At 51.4% G+C, this 23621-nt stretch overlaps 1 protein-coding gene across 10 annotated transcripts in view; it reads left to right on the forward strand.

Moving 5' to 3' along the window:
* Positions 1 to 23621, forward strand: part of SSBP3 (single stranded DNA binding protein 3) — a 160127-nt gene that overhangs the window by 39976 nt on the left and 96530 nt on the right. For 2 of the 10 annotated variants that reach the window (XM_025871702.2, XM_073896702.1), the window contains exon 1: positions 22164 to 22274. The exons of 7 other annotated variants lie outside the window; for them this stretch is intronic. In XM_025871702.2, coding sequence (XP_025727487.1) covers positions 22179 to 22274 — 96 coding nt within the window. In that variant the 5' untranslated portion in view covers positions 22164 to 22178. Of the gene's footprint in view, positions 1 to 3966; positions 4149 to 22163; positions 22275 to 23621 lie in introns of those variants that run through there. One more of the 10 variants, XM_073896700.1, reaches the window with a different exon arrangement.

Genomic DNA, 23621 nt, shown 5'->3' on the forward strand with positions numbered 1-23621 from the left:
TGTGTGTGTGTGTGTGTGTGTGTGTGTGTGTGTGTGTGTGTGTGTGTGTCCTCCCTTGGCCCTTCCTTTTTGAGCAGAGGAGAAGGAAACACTTCTCCCCATTTCCCAGATTGGCAAAACGAGGCAGTATGCTGTTAAGAGCTTTGCAGTTCTGGATTGAAAATCTCACATGGCTGCGACAAGCAAATGTCTTTATCATTTTCCTGTGGAAACTGAGATGTGACTCAGCAAACAGTCTCTGGGCGGTCAGGGGCGCTGCGCTAGAGTGGGCTTCCTAAGGCCTGGTACCTCCCTTCACCGGAATGCCCTCCAGAGAGTGGCGCATCCTGATGGCGGAGGCTGGGAGGCTTCTGCCCCACCCCTCTCCCAGACTCCCCATGCGGTCTGCGTGAAACAGCAGTGTGCTGTGCAGACGCACTTAGAGACCAGGTCATTCTAGCCCACCACCCCCATCCCTGTCAGATTAGAACTCCCGGGAAGCACACAGCTCTTAGAAGCGCAAGTCTCTGCTGTTATTTGGGGGGGAGAGAAAGGGGGGGGGGAAATCACCACTAAAAGCAGAACTAACCCCCAGGGCAGCCTAGCATGTGGCTGAGATACTCTGGCAAATGTTTGGACAGCTTAAGAAGATAAACTAGGACTTAAATAAATAAAACCAACTACCTGGTCTATGAAAAAAGTTAGATTTGGGGGCCTACTATTTCCTGAAGCTTTCAAGGCCTGGAGCCAAGGGGGTGGGAAATGTACCATTGGGCGTTCCTTCCTGGTGGGATAGCTTCCTTCTCGGCATCACAGGAGCCTGGGCCTGTGTAGGGCCTGCCTGGGAGAGCCTGGGCTGGGGTGGAGGTTTCATCCTGGTGGAGTCCTCACTCATCCAGCAGACTGCTGCTGACTGGCCCTGAGGAGGGCCTCAGCCCGGTGCCCCTCCCCGACTCATTAGCTAAGCCACTTTATCCACAGAGCAAGCCCTGGTGGCCCCCACTCTTTGCCAGACCTATTTTTGGGGATGAGAGGACTGTCGGTAGAGAGTCTGCTCTGTGGACAAGCACCACTCAGTGGGCACCAGGAAGTTTTGTTGTTGTTGTTTTTTAAGTCATCTCTACACCCAACATGCAGCTTGACCTGACAACCCTGAGATGAAGCGTTGCACGCTCTGCTGACTGAGCCAGCCAGGCGCCCCGAGGAAGTTTGTTCTTCATTGAGCCACCTATGTGTGTTGGGGATGGTCCAGGGGGTTGCAGTGTTGGTGGTGACCACCCAGCAGGCTCTTGGGGAGCTCCTGGTCCAGAGTGAGGAAATGAATGACCCGGGAGGAAAGGAATGGATTTTTCCCTTGTTAGGATATTTGTGTGTTTGTGTTGATTTGTAGTCTCCTCTACTTGTCCTAACCAAGGAGGTGAATACCTGGCTGAAGATAAGCAAATAAGATGCCAGACTGGGAATGAAAAGATGTAAATTCTAAATTTTACCTCAAGCCACCCAAGAAAGCTTTGCCAGGCCTTACACCCCTCTTTCCTGAGCTGTTTTGATTATGCCTGCCAGTCTCTTTCCGGAAGAACTTCGGGTTGCACCCTCCTTTAGTGAGGAAGGGGGAGGTGAACCTGGGGGGGGGGCGCTGACAACACCCACCAGTCAGGGAGAGTTAAAAATGAGGACTTTGATAATGCACATTGTCCGGCGGTATCGTAGTGGTATGGAGGGCTTGAATGTGTCCGGTGTGTCCAGTAAGGTCACTTGTCTTGATTTGGGCTGTCACTTCTGCTGCTCATATAGATGCTGTGTTGATACATACCGCTGATTACAGCCTCGCTAGTCTTGCTGGCAGCCGGCAGCCGGGCTGTGGGGAGGAGGGCCCGTGGGCTCCTTACCTCCTCTCCGAGGCCTGGAGGGCTAGCTCTGTTGGGGGCAGCATTTCTCTGCTGATTCCTCACTAGCCATCAGTGTGGGTTGAATTGCAGCTTCAGAAGGGCTCTTGTCTTCTTAATTAGGGTTGGTCAGTTTTCCAAATATTTTCCCTTCTCTTCTTTAAACCTCTGTTCAGTCTTCTGAGAAGGGAGCAAAAAGCTCGAGATGAACTGCATAAGATAAACATTTATATCTTTGTAGTTAGGACAGGCCAAGTTGCAGATCGTGAATCTTCAAATAATGTTATTTTGTGAACTGGTCTTGGTTATACTTTTTCCCAAACTGGCATCCTCCTGTTGAGGGTAGACGTAATTGTAAAGCGTAGAGCTGGAAGTGACATGGGTCACCTCACTCTGGAGTAACCTCGCACTAGGGGCTTTTATGTGCATTATCCTGTAATCCAGGCTGCAACCTGAAGAGGTGGCTAGGTGTGGCCCCCCATTTTGCAGATGAGGAACTTGAGGCTCTAGGAGGTTCAGTGACATTCCTTAAGTCCTGCATCCTGAGCTGAGCTGGGATTTAAACGTGTGGGCTCTAAAGCCTGTCTTCTTTCTATGGCACCACACTGCCTCCTAGCTTCCTTGTGGAAACTCCTGGGGAGGACCCAGGCAGGCTTCTGATCGAAGCCATTTGTAGGCCAACTCCCCCGGATCACCAGACTTTGGAACACATTAGAACTGGCTGGGGACCCGTGAACCCTTTGGCATTATCATTTTGTAGTTGAGAAAAGATGGCCTGTAGAGAGAAGGGACTTGCCAAGACGATACAGCGAATGTGTTTGCTGATGCTTTTTAGATGTTTGTTGAGTGCATACCATGTACCAGCATTCTGCCACACGATTGAGGTTAAAGTAGCAAACAAAACAGACAAACATCCCTACCCTTGTGGAGCTCAAATTGAGGGTTTCGTATTCCCATGCCGTAGCTTCTCACCCTAAGCTTCTAGACAGCTCCTTTATCCCACCATAGATTCGGGGAGTGCAAAAATAATTTTCGTGTAATATTTTGAGCCCGAACCCAAGGAGAGAGGTGAATCAGCGGGAGGAAAGAAGTTATGTAATTGACTCCAAAACTAAAGGAGAAGATCCTTGGTTTGCTTATTCGTTTTCAATACCCATTCTTTCTGCAAGTATTTCTTGAGCACGTGTTATGTGCTGGGCACTGTTCTACGTCCTAAGCATTCAGCAGGTGAACAAAGCTCTGAACGAAGTAGCGATTATGTACACTTGGTTCTCACTGGAACCCGGTGGCAGCCGGAGGTCCCGCTCTGACTCCTCCATGGTGATCACCAGTTTGTGATCTGAACATTTTCCCCATGTAGGTGGTGAGTGTTGACTGCTCTCTGAGGCCTACCATCTGTCCGTGCCCGATGCCGACATGGTGGCTTTCCTCCCTAAATGATGAATAGCGGCCTGCCTCATTTCTGCTGTCTGATTCTGTGCTCCACAGAGGCACCCTAAGCATTTGTGTGTTTACATAGTGGAAGTTTCTTACTTATCCTGTGTCTCAGTCACCACTTGCAGCTTTTGCCAGAAAAACAGTGACCTCTGCAGCCCAGAAGAATTTGACCAAGGATGTCTAGGGAAACTTTCTGTTGATAAGAAGCCCTCTGCAGGTTAGTTAGGGGCAGGAAGAACAATTTCACATCCCCTTAGGAGTTCTACACTTTTTTTTTTTTTTTTTTTAAAGGAAAGCCTTTTAAAATATGAAAGGCCTGAATGCTCCCCTTTGCATTTCCCTCCCATCAGCATTTTATCAATTGATAAAGTCCCTTCTGAACATGAGAGCCTCCCTGGCCCAAGTTTTCTCTCCAACATCTGCTTCACCTTCAGTAATGAGGAACTTCCTACCTGTGGGGCGGCACATTTCAGTTTTAGACGATTAGAATTTGTTTCTGTTCTCGGTATTACCACCACCAAGTAGAAAGACTCCCTCTTCCTTATGCATTTTGGGGGGGGGGTTATTTATAGCAACTCATTCATGTTCTCTGTTCTTCCCATAAGACTCCTCCGCCTCCACCAATGGGTTTCCATTTAAAATAGCTCCTGTTCTGTTTTGGAAGGCTTCTCTCCTGGCTTCTGGTTTGCCAATGTTCTTCTGAAAATGTGGCTTCCAAAACTGACCTCCAGCCCCACTCTTTGGCCTGGCACCCTCGAAGTGTCTGGAGCTGGCAAGAGGGAGAAGTGTGGCAGGGGCGAAGATGCTCTTGAGTCAGGAGCTGGCCGTGATCCGCTTTGCTCTGTGGTAGGTATTAAATACGTTCCCAGGCCTGTTTCCTGCTTCCAAATGCCAACATCCCTGCCTCTTATGTGAGGTTTAGCTTAATCCCCAACCTTACCTAAATGTTACTTCTATTATTATTCAGAGCTGGGGGTAGAATTTCCCTGTGTTGTTGAGAGCGTGGGTGGGGACGCAGTAGCGGGATGCCCACTCTGCCTGGAATCCTCTTCGCTGGGTCCTTTGTTCCAAAGCCCTGTCCAGCCAGGGTGGTGCTGTTCTCCTAATGTTGCTTATTAGGATGTCTTCAGAGATTAGATGGGACAACCTCTTTGGTTTACAGCGGGCGATACTGCGGCCCAGAGGGTAGAAGTCAGCTTGTCCCCATTCTCCTGTCACACGGCAGGTGAAGTTAGCCTTTGTGGCTGAAAGCCAGGCTGCTTGTCTCTTTTCCTGGTGCTCTCTTTACCCTGGAGTGAGGCCAGAGCTGGGGCCCCTACGAAAGGGTCTTTAGTTTTAACAGTTTTGGAATTGTCTAGGAGGCTTCCGGTTGGTTAGCCCTGGCCGACAGGTACCAGGGTTTGCGCGGAAACCCTGAGTTTCTGCCCTTGCTTTCCTCTCTCTCCCCCTGAACTGGGTTCGCTGACCAAGCCCCAGGGGCACACCTGATGAGAGTCCAAGAGTCCAGTGTATCCATCAGATCCCGAGGGCCTGCTGAGCACGAGGCAGGGGTGGAGAGCCGGCAGAGTATAGGGGATAGCTGCCAGATGAGAGGTGTTCCTTGAGGGCAGACGGGTGTGTTAGTCTTCACGTTTGTACACATGGTGCCTGGCACATAGTAAGTGCTCAGTAAGGATCTGTTGAGTGAACCGAAGGATTTGGATAAATGAGACCAGACAATGGATATGCTTGGGGGCAGCCTGCCCATGTGGTGGGCTAAAAGGGAAAAAGCCGATTCCTTTTTATCTCCCACATGTTCTTGGAGCTCCTGCCCCATCCTGGACACCTCAACACAGCCCACTCCCTGAGTAGGTTAGGGAAGGAGACCCTAATAGAGGACACCCCCATGTCTGGATGGTATGGGACGTATTCTGTAAGCACTGATTGCCTAACTGCCTTGGCTTTGGAGGGTCTTCCCTTGAAGGGCCCCTCCCCAGTTGCTCCTGGAAGTGTCCCCCAGGTACCACCGTGGCCAGTGCATGCAGCCCAACGATAAAACTCTAGCCGAAGCTCTGCCCTGCCTCTTCCCAGGGACAGGGACTGCCCTTAGCCCCACCCCCCACCCCACCCCCACCCCACGGCCTCTCTTCAGCTCCTGTTTAACCTGACTGACCGACCGCTCTGCGTGCAGAAGGCCTGGGTAATGGGTGAACATGCTAATAAAAATCAGCACTCCTCTGTGGGTGCTGTGGCGTTTGTGGTACGTCTTGTTAATTACTTGGCAAAGAGAACATCAGGACTTTAGTTCACTGGGCTGGATTTCCTCCCAGGTGTCTCCCTGCATGGGTGAGAGGTGGAGGTGGCCAGGCTGGCTGGACTGTGGTTGAGGGTTGGAAGGTGACAGGGGTGGGCGGGGTTGAATTTTCTCCTTTTTCTCTGCTAATAGTGCCAGGACACTGGCAAGGCACTCCCTTCCTGTTCTCCAAAAAACCCTACTGGAGCACTGACCACCCCCTTGTTGCATATCCTGCCCCCCACCTGCCTTTCTTTTATAAAAAAGTATTCTGTTTATTTATTTGAGAGAGAGGACCAGCCCATGTGAGCATGCAGGGGTGGGGCAGAGGGAGAGAGAATCTTAGTAGACTCTGTGCTGAGTGTGGAGCCCGAGGTGAGGCTTGATCTCAAGACCCTGAGGTCATGTCCTGAGCTGAAAAGGAAGAGTCAGATGCTCAACAGACTAAGCCACCCAGGTGCCCCCCGACCTGACCTTCCAAGTGAATCCACAGCCTTCTGTCAGGAGTGGGGCTGTGGTGTGTGTGCAGCACAGTGGCCTCGTTTATCCTGTGCCTGCTGTGGGCATGGGTTGGGGGCGCTGTATTAGGCACTCTGGGGACACATGGCCAACCCCCCCCCGACCCCCACTGCTGCCGCCCAGCCTGTCCTTTGGGTGCCTGCTTCCTTTCCTCCCCTCCCTCCGGCTCCTTTCGTCTTTGTCTTCGCTCTCCTGCTCTCCTTGCTTCCTGCCCAAGACCTCTCTGGGTCCTCTGGGGAAACCACACAGGCCCCCCGCTGGTAGGGCCAGTGAGTGGTCAGGAGCCTCGCCTCCCACTGACCGGCCCTCTCCCCTTTCTTCTCTAAGTCGCCCCACCACGGACGGTGTGGTGTGAGATAAGGGGCTTCACCCCCAGTGCTTAAGCCTGGCTGGCATTTTTCTGCCCCTGTGTGGTTTTATTAAGTTTCTCCTGTCAAATCTGAGAGGCTGAGGAAAGTCGTTAAAGATTTATTCCTGAAGGACCCCGTGAACTCTGGTCGTTGAGCACAGAGGGTTTAGTGGTTAGGGGTGGGTGGAAGACTTTCCCCCTGAAATGAGAGAGGGAGAGGCCCTGGCGGTTGAGGGAGTGGATGCCCCTGCCTGTGCATCTCTGATGTCTTGCAGATGCCGGGCGGGTGGGAGACCAGGGGAGGGACAGATCAGCGCCCTGAGCTCTGGTGCTCAGCCTGGCGCCCCAGTGCCTTGGAGCTGGCACGCAGTTTCCAGGAACTGTGTGTGTGTGTGTGTGCGTGTGTGTGTGTGTGCGTGTGTGTGCGTGTGCGCGCGCGCGCCTGTGTCTCGGGGGCGGTGGGGGCTGGGGGGCGCTGCGGGGAGGTGGGAGCTTGTTTGGCAGCAGGCGCCTATCAGACAACTGGAAAGTGCCAGTGCTTTGCCTGGCCATCTGTCCTCCTCCGCCTGGCTCCTGTCCGCCTTCTGCTTACCACAGAAGGGCCCGGCAATAGTCTGCAGCGCCGGGGCACGGAGCCTGGCCGGGAGGGGCAGCCACAGTCCCATCTTGCCTTTGTTTATTCCCGGCTCGTCCCTGGCTCCCGCGCTTTGCAGGAGTTGCCAGGTGCGCAGAAAGTTGGCTTCGTGGCCACCCGTCGCAGAGGTTCTGTGGCGTAAGGGAAGGTGATTTTGTGCCGCGTGTCGCTTCTGCTGTTTTGTCTGTTTGCTTAAGTGGGACCTTCGCCCTTCCTCCTGCCCATTCTTTTCCCCCAGCCTGGTTTAATTTGTGAAAGCACAGCCAGAGCCGGCCAACTCGCCGGGGTCGGGGCTTGCTGGCACACCACCCTCCTCGAGCGAGTTAAAGGGTTAAATATTATGGGGAAGTTCAGCCGGCACTTGCAAGATACGGTTGCCGTAGCAACAGGCCTTCTAATCTGGTAGGTGACCTGAGAGACTGGAGAAGATGTAGGGGTTGGTTTGGCATTTCATTATTTCATGAGGCTGCCTCTCCAGCTGGTTTCTCTGCTGAGCTTAAAGCTTGCTGTTCCTGCCGCTAGAATTACTGGTACATTCCAAAACAACAGTGTTGATGGCACTAGCAGTGCGTTAATGGGGGTCTGGCCAGGCATGGTGGGCGGAGGAGAGGGAGCTGGGTTCCAGGAACCCTAATGTGGGGCTTGTCCCCTCGCACAAAGAGGGGGGTGTGGATGGAAGGCTGTGCACTCGGGTTCGCTTTCCTGCATACAATAGCTGCCTTCTTGAAACACCACCGTGTAAACCGAATCCTGTTTTCTAGTGCCCTGAGAGGGACTGGCTTTGTAGAAGGATTTTCAGGGAACTTCTTTAGTTGGACAAGAATCCTTAAATTTGGGGTGGCCTCTTTAAGGTGGGGGGGAGACCCCTCCACTGCAGTATTGACACTGGGCTCTCTCTTGTATTTACCTCCAGGTGGGTGTGGTCTAGAGATTCAGTTCAGTTCAGTTCAGCGCATCAGTTGCATGTCTCCTGTGTCTGGAGGAGAGAGAATTGGGACCGAATGCTTAGTTTCATTCATTCACTCAGCAGATGTTGGTTGGGTGTTGCACGTGTCGGGCCCCGAAGAGAAGGGGCAGGTCACACCACTCTCCTGTCCAGGGAGGCTCTCAGACTGCGAGGGGCCAGCCTTTTAGAGTGACCTTGTACTGAGGATACCTTTCTCGGAGGGGTCTCCTCTGCTTCGCCTCTTTTCCCCTTGGCTGTGATTGCCCAGAAATCCACAGGCCTGATAATTGGCATGCGTAGAGGCTGTGCTTTTCTAAGCACTGTGTCCTATGCGGAGTTCTGTGTTAGCCTGGGCCCAGGTTCGAAGGGATTTCCAATTGGTTGGCTTCCTGGGTTTCTTGCTTTTCTGAATTTCTTCCCTCTAGAGAGTTTGAGTGTGCCTGGGATTTGTGAGGGAATTTTATATGGCTTACTCCCTCTCCCCATTGAGAGAGTGAGCTCTGTACAGAGAGGTCTGTGTGTTAAAGGTCCGGCGGGCAGCTGCGGAAGCTCACTGTTCCCATTTCATAGATGCAGAAGCTGAGGACCAGAGGCCATGTCATATCCACTCCTGGGGCTTTTGGATCCCAGACAAGGACTTGCCCCTGCTGGACCAGGTCCTGGTTGGGCTGTCCATCTACTGTGTGTATGGCGTGTGTGTGAGAAGGTTGGGCTGGAATGTGGTTCTTGATGGGTGGGAATGGTGCAGGAGGTAAAGGGACATGCATCCTCATAAGATCAGGAGAGTCCACAGACAGTAGGGTGCACCGGCCGCAGGCTTCAGCTTTCCGGTTCAGAGGATCGGCTTGGGGCAGTGGAATGAGAGGCTCACCCATTGCTGGCCCGCGTGACCTCGTGTTGGGATGTCGGAGTATGCTTAGGAGGGCACATAATGTGCCACCTGCAGCCGAGGGCCTGCGACCAGCTCAGCTTCTTGTCCCTGTGCGCTTTGGGTGGTCAGTCCCATCTGCACCAGTCTTCCACCTGTAAACACTGGCATTGGGGCGCCTGGGTGGCTCAGATGGTTAAGCGTCTGCCTTTGGCTCAGGTCGTGATCCCAGGGTCCTGGGATCGAGTCCCGCATCGGGCTCCCTGCTCCGCAGGAAGCCTGCTTCTCCCTCTGCCTCTCTCTCTCTCTCACTCTTATGAATAAATAAATAAAACATTAAAAACAAAACAAACACTGGCATTGACCTCATCATCCTCCATCTTTCTCTCCCATTGCTCGCTCCAGGTCTGGAGATGGAAGCAGCATTTTGGCAAAGTCTCTCTGTACTTTTGGGCTTCAGACTGGCTTTTCAGTAACTGTAGGAGGTGGCTTTAGGGTTTTGCCTAGTTTTTATCTGGCTCGGGTGTGATTTTGTCCATTTCAGTGCATTTAATGCCTTTCAAGCCCTTGCCTTTGGGCTGCTCTGTGGGGGAGACAAGGGTCAGGCAGCCTCGGGACCCTGCCCACTTCTGTCTGACTTCCATGGAATCTGGAAAGGTCAGTTCAAATTGGGTTCTGATTCTGTGTGTGGTTCACTTGGATCTTCTAAACTCTTATTTTCCTGCAGGGAGAGATCTTGGCTCTGGGGTTAGGGGGGCCATAGCAGGTACACAGGGCCTTTACAAGTGAGGCATCTCAGAACAGCTAAAGGAAAAGATCTTCAGGGTTGAAGCTGCTGGGGTTGGACTGTGTGTGTGTGTGTGTGTGTGTGTGTAAGTGGGTAAGTCACTGGGTGGAGTGGGGGCGTGTGGGTTGAGGTGAAGATTTCTGGAACCTCAAAGATTAGATTTTGGTCCAAAGTTCTTTCTCTCACGATGGGCCTGATTTCCATGGAAAGAATAGATGTGCCATGTTCTAATTAGAGAGCTGAAGCCTTGCTGGATGCAAAATAAATAAAACCAACTGTCTTGGCTCCAGAGCTGGCCGAAGCCCTCAGAGACCTGCTGTCCCCATGGCAGGGGTGTGTGGAGAGCCTTAGTGGTTTCCTTACAGATGAGGAAACTGAGGGCCACACAGGAGATGGGATGACTGTCTGAGGACAGTGACCATCAGGGCCAGCTCTTCCTTCTGACCCACTGCCTCCAGTTTCTCCTGTAGTTCTTGGGTTTGCCATTCAGGGGATGCCCCTCCAGAGTCTGCTCATGTTCTGTGGGATCAGGTAGGTTTTGTGCTTGTTATGGAGGATCTTGGATCTTGTGGTGGTTCTGCTATCATTATCCATCCTCTGTTTTAGAGTAGGAAAAAAATGGCAAAGAATTTACCCCCATATTGACATTTTAAAGCGGTTGATTGAGATTGTGTGGGGGGGGAGCGGTTCCTCAAATTTTGCATTGTCTGTGTATTTCTGTTAACAGTAATGATTGTAGTGAGTACAGTGCCAGTCATGGTAGATCCTCGGATGACCAAAAAGATGAGTGAAATACAGCTGCTTCCTGCTGCAGAGCCTAGTGAGGGGAGACTCAGGGTAGCCACTCACGCTCTGTGTTTGCCTTGTCGTGTTAATGTTGCCATAGTAAGACACGAAATGGTTGACTTTCTTCTCTGGAGAGTGGGAGGTGAGGGCAAGGTAGGTGGGGGTTTGGAGATGAGATGGAGCCTCATTGGAAGGGGAGGGGTGTGGGCAGACCCAGTGGGGACAGTTTCTGACAAAGGTTCCCTCAGGATATTTTGTGGAAAAGTTTGACTCCTTTTCACAATGCCCCTTGAGGAAGCCTGCATACCTAACCAGCCAAGAAACTGGGACCCATTGGGCTTTTCTGGAGAATGTCACTTCCTGGGGTAACAAGTTACTTCTTGCTAGGTGAAGTAGGACTTGAATAGTTTCCTTCAAGCTTTTGAAGGTGTCCTGTGCTAGTTCTGAAGTTTTGGGTTTTGATGAGGAAACTAGTGTCTCTAGGCTTTTGGTCCTTCTGTGTACCTTGATCCCTGTCTAGCCCAAGGCTGTGCAGACGGAGGGTGCTTGGTATGTTTTATCTTTCATAATAAGGAAACCTGTTAGTTTGCTGAGAGTTCTCACTGTTTCTTGGGAGTCCGTTATGGAGAATAAACTTCGAGATGTTTCGATGAGCGGATGGGTAGGTGGGAGGGTAGGTTGGGTGGATGGCTGGCTGCTTGAGTGGGCCGAGAATGCTTATCCAGGCTCGGGTGAGTCAGAAGTCTTTGTAAAATGCCTGTGACATTTGAGGCCTTCTCGACAGCTGGGTGTACGGGCAGCAAGCAGGTCCTGAATCTCCTGAGGGCCCACTGAAGTTTGTCTGACCATTCCCTTCTAGCATCTGCTGGAGGTTCCTTCCTGTTAGGTTCATCTGTTGAGGAACCTTGTCCTACGTGAGTATCCTACATGCCAAAGGAATATGGAACAATGAAGGAGGATTGTTTTTAAAGCTTAATTTATATTTAAATTATCACAGCTTTACCCTGGAGATCTGTGAATTTTTAGCATTTGTGGCTTCAACAATTCACAAGTGACAGGAGTAATTTATAACCTCCCTGAGCGTAACTTTGATTCTTGTCCCGAGAAGCAGCTTGGCCCCCTAGTCGCTGAGCTAGTGGTAATCCTGGCACACTGTCCAGTGCCTCCAGCTCTTGGACGCTGCTTATTCACACATAATCTAATTTCATCCTTACAGTAACTGGGCATTGGGTGTAATTGCTGTGGCTTTTACACCTGAGAAAATCGAAGGACTTATAGGCCCTATACATGCTCGTTTTTGAAAAGTAGAAGGAAGAAAAAGTCACCCCATCATTCCATCACCTGGACGAACATTGTGCTAACTTCTTTTGGGGGGTGGGTGGGCGGAGGGCTGTATTTCCTCTCAGGCTCTTTTCTGTCTTGTCCAGTTAGCATTTCTGCATAATCACGTTCTAGTCAGAAAACTCTCATTACAAAAACTATCAGTGAAGAAGCTCTGTAGGCTCCATCTCCAGACTGGGTCTTTTTCCCCCCGGGTAGGTGTGGTTTCTGGAGGGCTTCGCCCTGGGGCTTCTCTTCACAGTCTCTGGGCCCAGCTAACCCGGGAGCGGTCCATTCAGCCAGCATCCCTGGCTCAGGCATTCAGACCCAGAGCAGGGCCCTTTGTGTCTAAAGTAGTAGTTGATTGGAGTGCTAATGAATCAATTAGAAAATTACTTGCTGCTGAGGTCCTCAGCCAAAGGAGGGTGTACGCGGTCTTAGAAAGCCATCCGAAGGCCATATGCCTATAAATCTCTCTGGCTGTGGCCCTTATAAATTGCTCAGCAGCCTTTCTTGGACCGGTTCATCGCTTGAGAAAAATGGGACCTCTTCTGCTTTGCAAGGGCTGCCTTGCATGTGGGCCAGTTTTCTAGCATGTACTTTGGTCCACTCTTCCGTGGTGAGAAAGAGAAGACCAGAGTACCTCGTAACAGCCTTTGTGTCTCACTTTGGAAGAGGACCATTTAGGAGCATTCCCTTGTGCTTTCTTAGGAGCCATTCCCTTGTTCTTTCTATTGGGAGGGACTGTTACTATCTTGTGCCAGTTTTTATGGCTTGGCGGGACTGGAGCTCCGAGGGGAAGCAGTCTGCCCTCTTGTCACCCATCTGAGGCAGTGGTTTGGCCTTCAGATCCCCAAGTCTTCCAAATGTCCCTCTGCTCTCCTGCCTTTCCACACAAATGCCCCCCCAAGTCCTAGATCTTAGTGGGTCTTAATAGTCCCAGGTGGGCAGTGGCAGGTGAGACACAGCCCTTGGGTGGTATGGTAAAGGCATTTCCAGTTCAGTATCCTGAGTTAGGTTTGGGGCGGGCGAGTTGGAATGACAGCAGCCATGGCTGATGGGACCTGGGGTAGGTGATGGACCAGGGGGGGTCCAGATGGCAGTTTGTGTTATGCATTTCAGGACATTTGCCAGGGTGTTTGAACCCGAAGTGGAAATGGGTAGAGGGGAGAGAGGTTAAAAAAAGTGACATTTGGGAGCCATCTCTTGAAAGAGATCTGCAAAACGATGAGTTTGATGTTTTTCTGGCCTTCCCACACCTGTTTCCTCGTTGGCTCCCTATCCCGTGTGATGACACTCCCACCCCCTCAAGCCCTCAGTTTATGAAGATGGCTAAGGTGTCACTAATCCTTTACCTGTTTGGTCCAAGAGGAGCCAGTGTGCCTCTCCGAGGCTGAAACCAGAGACGGCTTTGTGCTGGTTTCCTCTTTTAATTTGGCTTCATTTAAGGGGATCCTGTGGCCCCTTTCATTCCCCGGTTGGGGGCGGGGAATGTTTATAACCTCAGATTTCTGTCCTTTCGTTCAGCGTGTCATGACAGTTTTTTTTGTTTTTTGTTTTTTTTTAGATTTTATTTATTTATTTGACAGAGAGAGAGAGAACACAAGCAGGGGGAACAGCAGGCAGAGGGAGAGGGAGAAGCAGGCTCCTTGCTCAGTGGGGAGCCTGCTGTGGGGCTTGATCTCAGGACCCTGGGATCATGACCTGAGCCGAAGGCAGATGCTTAACCAACTAAGCCACCCAGGCGCCCCGTGTCATGACAGTTTTGATGCCTCTGCATCCAGCGGTGGGTACTTTAGATACCTGGCACCCAGCAGTCACTTTTTTCATCTAACGTTTGAATGCTTATTGTGGGTCCAGCCCGGTTGTAGGTGCTGGGAGTTCATCAGGGAGCAATACAGACGCTAACCTGCCTGTCCTTGTGGAGCTGACATTCTAGGGGATGGTACTGTGGGACACCTTGGGTCTCAAGGCAGTTTGTATATGCACTTCAGGACACTTGCCAAGGTGTTTGAACCCGAAGTGGAAATGGGTAGAGGGGAGAGAGGTTAAAAAACACCAAGCCGCCAGGCTGGCTCTTTTTAATATGCCCAACATTGTGCTGGGCATTTTATATTTGTCACCATGTTCCATCCTCAGAAGAGCTTCATTAACGCAGGTATTGTCACCCCATTTTTGCAAGTGAGGCCACTGAGAGCACATAGCAGGTGCTCAATAAAGGTGCCTGTCGGCTGGATGCATGGCATACTGCTTGAAGGCAGTGGAGCTGGGTTTCTAGCCCAGTCCAGATTCTCCACAAGACATCAGGCTGCCTGTCCAGTGCTTGTACTTGTCCCTTGAGGCCAGCTTCGTTTTGTGGATTTGCTTTGAGTGTGAATGCCAGAGCTTAGGAAGATTATGGTACAAGGTCCTGTTGTGATCTGTAACCAACTAGATGTGTATCACCATCATTGCTGCCGCTGTCCCTGCTGGAGGATTCCTTTGTTTCTGGTGGTTTCATAGAAGTGGAAGTGAGATCTAGCAGCTACTCGACTTTCCCAGCCACTGTTGTCAGTCCCCTGGCCTTGCTGCTTGAGGCACATTGGTGCCACCATCTGAGTTGTGAGTGTCATAGAGGAGTGAGACTGGGATCCACCTGCCCCTACTCCTCAGGGCCCCGGGTGACTCTGTTCCTTAAGTTGGCAAAGGCGAGGCAACATGTGGAACCTTTAACCTCCTTTGTCTACCTGGCCAGCATCTTGGTCATCCTATGTTGAGGGGTATGGGCAGACCCAGTGGGGTCACAGGAAGTTGGAACTTGGCCACACCAAGTTTCAGGTATTGAAAATCCCCAGCAAATAAAAGTCTAGCCCTTGGAAGGAAGCAGGTTGGCTTTCTCCTTGTGGAAGCTCAAAATGCAACAGCTCTGTGGGTAGTCGGCTCTCCAGTGTTACCCTGCTTGGCAGGCTGTTGAAGTCAAGTTCCAGGCAGGCGTCAAGTTGGTGGAGGAGGGAGTTACAAGCATGTGGTTGGCCACAAGGGCAGGGGAGATGAGGTCTGCGTTCTTTGCCTCTTGTCTTTGCTCTTGACGTTCAGGATCCTTCTTGAACTTTCTCCTTTTCTCTCCCTCTTTCTGCCAAGTCTCTTGACTTCCAGCCACCTTCCACTTGCTTCCCTACATCTCTGCATTTCCCAATACCTTGCGCATTGCCTCAGATTCTCCTTGGCTGTGCTCAGTTGGCAGGCCGAGGGACAGAGTCCACCACCCAGTAAAGATGGCCTTGTGTCACTGTGACGGGGCTCTGACCTGTCCTTAGCAGATGGTGGTGGGAGGTCAAGGGTGGTTGCATGGATGTGTGAAGGCGGGTCAGATTAACACTGCATTGGGAACAGTGCAGACAGGGAGGAAGGGGGTGGGTGAGAGTGTAGTTGCAGGTCATAGGGTTGGAAAGAGTTCAGGATGGATTCGTTTCCTGGGCTGCACTAATAGACTGCCATGAATGGGCTGGCTCTAAAACAACAGAAATTCATTATTTCACCGTTCTGGATGTTTGAAGTTCAAAATCGAGGTGTCGGCAGGACGGTGTTCTCCTGAAGGCCCTAGAAGAGTATGTATTCTGCCTGTGCCTTTCTCCCAGCTTCTGGCGTTGCCAGCAGCTGTCTTTGGTGTTCCTTGGCTCTGCCTCTGCCATCACATGGCGTCCTCCCTGTGTGTCCGTGTGCCCACCTTTCTCTTATAAGGACACTAGTCATAGGTTAGGTCCTACCCTACTCCAGTATGACCTCATCTTCACTTGACTGTGTCTTCAAAAGATCTGTTTCCAAGTAAGGTCGCGTTTACAGGTACAAGGGTTAGGACTTGAACAGATCGTTAGAAGGACACGACTCAACCTACAACACAGGGTGATCGTGCTGGCCCCAAATCCAGAGAGCATGTTCGAACTCTGGTTTGAAGGGGCCTTAAAGACCCTAATCGGTTCTGTAATTTCAATCAGTCCAGGGCATTTATGTTAGGAACCCTGTGCGTGCCAGGTTCTGGGCTTCGCCCTGCGCAGAGGGGAGAGACTGCGTGGCCTTTACAGTGAGAAGCTTCTGTGGAGACCAGGCTTTTATATGCAAGTACTTGAGGGATGACCTGAGAAATGCAGACAGGCTTTTTCTTTCCTGCCCTGTTAATTTTGAGGCCACCTGGATCCAGCCAGGATTTCCTTTCCCTGCCCTCTGGAAGAAGGTGATAGGGAAGGAGGTTGGGAGCCCCTTGATCTGGAGGTTTTTTGAGTGCTCAGTGTCCTCCTTCCAAGCGAGGGCAGGACTTAGAAGGCTTCTGAAGTGTGCTTCTTGGGGTCTGTTCCAGGCAGCCGTGGGAGCTAGGAACTGTTTTCTTGGAAGGACAAGGAGGGATGGTTCTTAATAGGGGCTCCCGTGTTTTGTTGTGGATAAACATGAAGCCAGTGTGGGTTAGTGGCTTATGCTTCAGGCCAGCCCCTTTCCTTCCCTCCCGGAAGGTTCCTGTAGGAGCAGTGAGAGAACCGTGATTAGTCTGCTTGCCACGCATGAGAATTCCTCCCAGGACTTTACCAGTCCCCCTGGGTCTGAGAAGGATCTCCACACAGACGACAAGAGTGGAGCAGAAAGCATTTGTAGCTATTGTGTTGGTGAAAACCAGCGTAATGTAAATAGGAAGTCAGGATTATATGTATCCTCAAAACGCTGCCACTAAAAACCACACTCGCCAAATGAAATTGACAACAACCACGCGACCCTAGCGTCCAGAGCGCTGTCTGCAGGCGGCCAGGGCTTAGGCGGTGGGGGCACTTTGTGCCCTTTCCCCCCCTTTCCCCCCCCCCCCCCCCCAAAAAAAGAGAAGGAAATTAATTAGGCATTTCCCCCGATTCTTTCACCTCTTATAAGGCCTTCACCACTCTGAAGATACAGAACATGTTGAATCCAGAAGATTCACCGCCCTTTCTCCCAGTCACTACAGGGGACAATTGTTATGTTCCTAAATGACCAAACCACAGGGGATTCAAGGAAGTATCTAGGACACACTTTAGTCTCCCCAGTCTACCTCCAGAGTGACAGCTCTCCTGGGAGTGGCTTGGATCCCCCATTCCCAGAGCGGGGGCCCTCAAGAGTCCACTTCTGCAGATATTCATGATGCCGAGACTGGTGATGGGCTTCACACAGGTAGCTTTGTGAGTCATTAGTTTCCAGTCTTACTTCCAAACAGTATTGTGGATGTATGTTCATTGTGAAGGAAGTTAGATAAAATTCTGGCACGTCCACTGTCCAGAGATTAATATTGTTAATACCCTGATTTGTATCTTGCTGGTGGGACTTACTGTCTGAACACGCCCCTGCTCGTAGGAGTCTGGTGCAGTGGGGTGATACCTGTAGTCCACTTGGCTGCTTGAGCCCGGCCATCCAACCACAGGTGCCTCCCGGCCAGTACCCTCCCCACCGTGTGCCTTTTCAGGCCCCACTGTCTGCCTGGCTCCTTGCCACCATCTCCCTTCTTCCCCTCTGGTCTTCTCTTCTTTGGGAGTGCAGACCGCCTGCCTCAGTTTGCCAAGTTGCATGTCCTCTTCTTAGATTCTAGAACCTGTGTCGCATGTGGTTTCCCTTCCAGGAGGCTTGCCCACACACTCACTGCCTGTGGCAGTCCTTCTCCCAGTCAGGAGCTCTTTGTAACCCATGTTACCCAGAACCAATTTCTTTCCCTTGGGGCGAGGAGAATGGGGTGTCTGTCATCCTTGCTCCCAAGTCCTAGAGGCCAGGACTACTATGCCAGGGGGAAGCCCGTGCATGTCCAGTATGGAGCAGAGCTTTCACATTCATGGGCCCACAGATCCCCACGAGACTGATGAGCTGGGTGTCCTCTCCAAACAGTACATGTACAAATCACTGTGTGTAACAAGTCCAGGGGTTTGAAGACCCTTTGAAGCCCTTCCCTGTGGTTGTTCAGGGAGAGGCATGTCCCTCTGTCCCTGGGTGTGCCCTGTGGCTGGCTTGGCCTTCTGGTGCCCATTTTGTCTTCCATAGGGTGGGGGCAGTGACAGACAGTGATGTGACAGTTATGCTTTTGGGATAGTGACTGTGGTTGTTAGTAGCAGGTCACATTAGGCTGTGCACCCACCCTTCCCTGTGACCCAGCGAGGGGCAGGTACTCGTAGCCCCATTTCTCAGATGAGAAAACTGGGACTCAGAATGGGGACATAACGAGCCCAGGGCCAGAGAGTGAGAGTCAGAGCCGGGACTGCGGCACAGGTCAGTGTGGCTTCAGAGAGCATGCCAAACACCCGATTTGCCACAAGGAATGTAGTAGGTGCTCAATAAATGGTAGTAACAAAAGCCACAGGGGGTTAGGGCACTGCCAACCTGTTGGTTGTGGGGCTTCCCCTCCCCTCCAGGCCCCCACCTGTCCTGAGTATCTCCCGGGTGCAAGATCTGGGCTCCAGAGCTTTGCAGGTGGGTGGAGGCGAGCACAGATCCGCCAATCCCGGGAAATGTGTAAAATCCTGTTCCTGAAAACCGGCCGGGTTCTCAAAGTGTCCCGGCTGGCGTGTTTTGCTAGTCACGAAACATGATCCATACGCTGTATTTTAGGACTTCCCATCTGTCGGCATAGGGAGGGTTTTCACTTGAGGGAGCGCAAAGCGTGGCAGCTCACTGGGCTGGGGGGGGTGCGCAAGGAGGATCTGTGACAGCAGGGTGGCTCTGCACCTCCATGCAGAGCACAGTCTGCCTGGTTGGGGGTCAGGATCGGTGTCCTTGGGAGGTTCCGGTCAGCAGCAGTCCAGATCCCTTTTCCCATCACTTCACTCGGTTTTTAGACAGATTCCCACATTTTAGTTAAGCAGACTGAGGTACAGGAAGGTGAAGTGACTTGTACGGGGTTTCAAGGCTGTGCTGACATTAGAACCTAAGTCTTTTGACTGTCCAGTGGCCTCTCCCTTCCCTGAGTCTGTTCTTCTGCGTCGCGGGGTTCAGCTCTGTAGGTGGTACAGGGCAGGGTGTGGGAGACCATGAGGGCAGGGAGGGGTAGGCCTGGCGCCCCACCCGGCTGGCCGCCTGCGGTGGAGGCCAAACGCTGAGAGAGGGCTATCGATCCACCATCTCCTCTGAGGGAGGGCCGGAGCACATTCGAGGCTTTCTTTTTTAAAAATGCATTAACTTGACCGTAAGCAGGCCCCAGTTTAAAAATAAATAAATAAAAATAAGACAAGCCAAACAAGTGTGGGAGTGGGAGGCAGGGATGGATCAACATCATAGAAAAACTAAGAGTGTGTTTGAAGAGGGTCCTTCTTGATGGGTGGGCCAGTTGCAGGCAGGAGGCCATGCCTGGATTCTGGGCCCCGAGACTGCTTGCCGCTGCTGTGCCCGGGTTATCTCTCTCTTCCTGGCTCAGTCTGTGCAGGAAACTTTACCCAAAGCCAGAGGTTCCAGAAGGACCCCCTCTGGGGTTGGTAGTTGGGGGGATGGAGGAGGTCTCTCATAGAGTGTGGGGGCAATCCATATGGGAAAACCTGCCTGGCTAGCCCCCAGCTTGGGCAGTTTGGTCTCCTTTTCCCACCCTTAAGCCACCCTGGCCTTCTCTTGGTTTCTCACAAGGGCCGTTCCCTGCCTAGAAGGCGCGTCCCTCCCTTCCCTTGCCCTCTGGTCTCCAGTTCAGCACCTGCCCATCCTTCAGATCTCAGCCCCAAGGGTACCTCCTGATCTCCGCCTCCTGTCATAGATCCCCAAGGCTCTCAGTACTTCTCTTTTGTAGTGCTGACCACAAGCATAATAAAAGAATTAACTTACCTTTTCCAGCATTTAGCAATTAAGCTTGGGGAAGGCAGGGACTAGTCTGTCCTGTTTGCACAGCACAGTAAAGGGGGTAGTAAACCCTGGTGGAGTGGATAGATGGCAGGTCAGGGTCTATCCGGTTTGGCCCATGGATGCAGTGTGGGTGAGGGTGGAGGGAACAAACATTGGGGATCCCAATTCACTGTGATTTCCTAATGTTTCTAGAGGCACGGGCCCACTTCAGGGTCAGGATATGGTTTCAGAGTGGAGCCCCAAACACTTGAAAAACAGGGTGACTTCTGCCCACAGCTCCTTAGGCCAGGGTATGCAGCCTCCCGGAGCTTGTGTGTTTGGAAGCTTGTCCCAGCCAGCCTGTTCCCTTAGTGGGTGAAAAGACACGGAGCCCAGAGAACGGAAAGGACTTGGCCGAGATCACACAGCAGAGCCTTTGAAGACCTTGAATTGGGCCCCAGTGTAAAAGCCAGTGAATTAGGCACCCAGTGCAAGCATTGTTTCCTTAGCTCCATGTAGCGGCTCTGCTGGGGAGGCATCATTTGTGGAGGAGAAATGGAGGCTCTGTGAACTTGGCCGCTTGCTTCAGAACGCAGCCCAGGCGGCATCGGAACTCAGGTCTTTCTGATTCCACATCCCGGTGCCTCCCAGCAGCGACAGCCCCGGTTCTTGGACTGGCTCTGGTGGGGACCCTACCTCCTGCTAGCCAGTGGAGGTGTAGCGACTTACAGGAGGGGGCTCCACTGCTTCCGGCCATCGGTGCTGGGGGGACTGGTGGTTCGCCGAGACCCCCTTTCCTCGCCCACCCGGTTTCACCTTTTTCTGTGTCCTTCCTCGTCCCCTCTGAGAGAGCTGCCAAAGTTCATCTCTCTCCTGGGCCTCCTGGAAAGGGACAGAGGGTGATGAGGCAGAATTTGCACCATTCTGGGAGTAACTTTCCATCATTTGTGGCTAAAAATAAAACGTGCACTTGCTCCTCCCTGCCTCTGGGCTTTCTTTCGGGGTTTCACCGGGAGCCACTTGCCCCTCGGATCCCCCCCTCCTTGCTGCCCCTCAGCGGGCATGGGGACCACAATTTGGGCACGTGGGTGGGCTTGCTGCTACTCCCCCTCCCTAAGAACAGGGTGCACAGGGCCTCCACGAGAAGTGCATCTGCTTTCTGCAGCAGCAGACAGCCGGGTCGGTGGGCTGGCGCTCTGCATGCATGGGGACGCCAACTCCCTTTGCAAATAGTACTGCAGCTGAAAAGAGACAAACCCCTTTAGAGGGCTTTCCTTGTGCAGCCTGCTTCTTTCTGATATCTGGAATGCACAGAGGCAGGAGAGATAAATTAATTTATTCAGTTAATTTTGTAAATATTGACTGAGCAGAAGTTTTATGCCAGTCACATGACAGGGACCCGAGGGCTAACCAAAAAGCAGCAGGACACACAGTCCGTTCCTTGAAGGTGTTTATCCTCTATCCAGGTGGGGGAAGAAAGATCTGAGTGTTCAGATAGAACTAGAGCAGGTGAGCCATGGGTCCTGGCTCTCTACAGCACCCTTCCTTCCAGAATTTGGTTGCAATGTCTGCCTGATTGGGAGCTAAATGCCGAACTGTACATTTTGCCTTTCCCTCCTTTTAAGGCACTTTAATTCTTTTCTCCCCCAGCCGAAAAAAAGAGGAAAGGTTTTTTGTTTTGTTTTGTTTTTTTGAGTGCTTATCATGTGCTAGGGCTGGGTACCCTGCTAGTACTATACTTGCATTTATTTTCCTGGACTCACAGTCACCCTGGGAAATAATTTTTACTCTCATTCTTATTTTCCAGTTGATGAAATGGAGGCCCAGAAAGGTTAATTAACTTTCCCAAGATCCCACAGCTAAAATGTTGCAAAGCTTGGATTCAGGTGTAAGCAGATTAATTCCACAGCTCACTCTCCTAACGGCTATCTGTATAGACACATCTACACTCCCGTCTAGAGTTTGCATTCATTTATCTGAGCATGTGTGTCTGTTAAGCACCTGCCATCCATCCAGCATGAGTTATTCTAAAGGTGCTTTCTCTTTAAAAAAATCTTCACTATGCTTTCCCTTTGATCTTTAATATTCCTAGTCACCCTGTGGGAGAGGAATTGTACCCCCAATCCCCAACTTCCCTTTTTAAAAAACAAAAAAACAAAAAAACAAGGTCTCTGTAGAGGCCACCATGCTTTAGAAGCTGCTATTAAACCCTCTTGTCTTAATCTGGAGCCTGTCGGAGAGAGAAGGCCTCAGAGCATTCTGCAAACTGTAAAGTGCCCCATGAAATGAAGGCCATGGGGAGAAAGGTGTGTATGCAGAAGACTAGCTAGTAACATGGACCTCATGCATCATACTTGGGGATTTCTTGCCCTGTTGTCATGGTCTGGTTTCAGGTACCTGTGAAAAATTATGGTCATTAAAATGTAATTTGGAATCCCCTGTTGGCTCACGGCAGCTGGTCCAGATGTAGGAGGCTGGGGCTGCCCGTGCTGGAACAAGCTAAGGCTTGTTAGGGGTGTCACTTTGTTCTGCCCTTTGTGTTGCTGAGGAGTAGGGTGGGGGCAAGAGATAGAGCAGCTATTTTTATATTGTTCACGTCATGTTCAGCATTACTGGATGTTTGTGGTTGGGTCCCTGTTTAGCCTCAGCCGGGAAGAGAGAACTCCCTTTGCTGCCTTGATCTGTATGGAAACTCAGGCTCGTGCCCGTCGGGTTCGTATATTTTTCTAAAGGCAGAGGGACCCAAAGGGACCATGCAGTCACCTTAGATAGGTGGGAGTTGTCTTATTAGGGCTGAGATTTTCAGGGCTCTGCAGACTCCTTCCTGGGGTGGAGGGGAGCCTCAAGAGGCAAGAGGCTCTGTTGTCCTCATCTACTTCTTTATTACATTCAACAGATGGTCTTTCCGTTTGAGATACACGCCAGATCTTTTTCCAGGTACTTGGAAAGCGAAGTCGAGCCTTGGACAAACGCAGGGGTTAAGGGCCAACCCCCACTCAGTAGAACTCCACGTGTCACTTTTGACTCCCCCAAAACTTAACTATTAATAATAGCTTCCTGTTGACTGGAAGCCTTACCGATCGCATAAACAGTGGATGAACGCATGTTTTGCATGTTTTCTGTATTATGTAGTGTATTCTTATAATAAAGTGAACTCGGGAAGAGGAAACGTTACTAAGAAAATCATAAGGAAGGGAAAATACATTTACAGTACTGCACTGCAAGAAATCTGTGTGTAAGTGGGCCTGTGCGGTTCAAACCCGTGTCGTTCAAGGTCAACTGTATTATCCCTCAAGGATTTCATAGTCTAGTTGGGGAAATGGAAAGTAAACATTGAATTTGGCTGGGTTTTGTTGTAGGTTCTGGCGACCCTGTACTGTCTTAGTAGGGGCCACAGGGGCTGTGGGAACGTGGAAGAGGGGCACCTGGACCACACCGGGCGTCAGAGGTGGCTTCCTGGAGGAGGCGTTGAGTTGTAGGAGTTGACTTAATGAATTGGGGGACAAGAGGTTTCAAGTATGCATTTTGGGTCTATTTGCTGTTGAGCTTTATTTGTATACATACATGATGGTATGGGTGGTTATAAGTCTTTATATCTTTATTTCATTATTCAGTTGAAGTCCTGGGATTTTATTTTTATACCCAAAGGGCGTGCTGTCTTTGAAAAGTTTGAGGGGGGAAAAATGCTGTGTGTCAGCCAAGCTCTTGCTTCAGAGGTTGGAGATTGGAGGTCAGCCTGGGCCACACAAAGCCTGCCCTTGAAGTCTCTGTCTCTCCAGGCCTCTTGGCACTTCCGGCACCTCTTCCTGCTAAAAGGGCAGGCCAGAGTGGGTAATTGCATAGGAGGGGTTAAGGCAGCTTGCTCCCCAGACCCTGGGCCCTGGCCTGTCTTGTGCTCTGAGCCCAAGCATGCGTGACAGGGCCAAGCGTGTGGTCCTACCTGCGTATCCTGCTGGTTGAGGCCTGTAGCCCGGGGACGGCGGGGCTGCTGGTGCATCCCGCTGTGAAGACCCAACTGTGGGATCTGTTGCCGAGTGAAAGTATACAGAGCAGAGAGCC

This window comes from Callorhinus ursinus, unplaced genomic scaffold, assembly GCF_003265705.2.
Source record: "Callorhinus ursinus isolate GAN/ISIS: 27379988/994484 unplaced genomic scaffold, GSC_fseal_2.0 scaffold9, whole genome shotgun sequence".
NCBI classification, from domain to species: domain Eukaryota; kingdom Metazoa; phylum Chordata; class Mammalia; order Carnivora; family Otariidae; genus Callorhinus; species Callorhinus ursinus.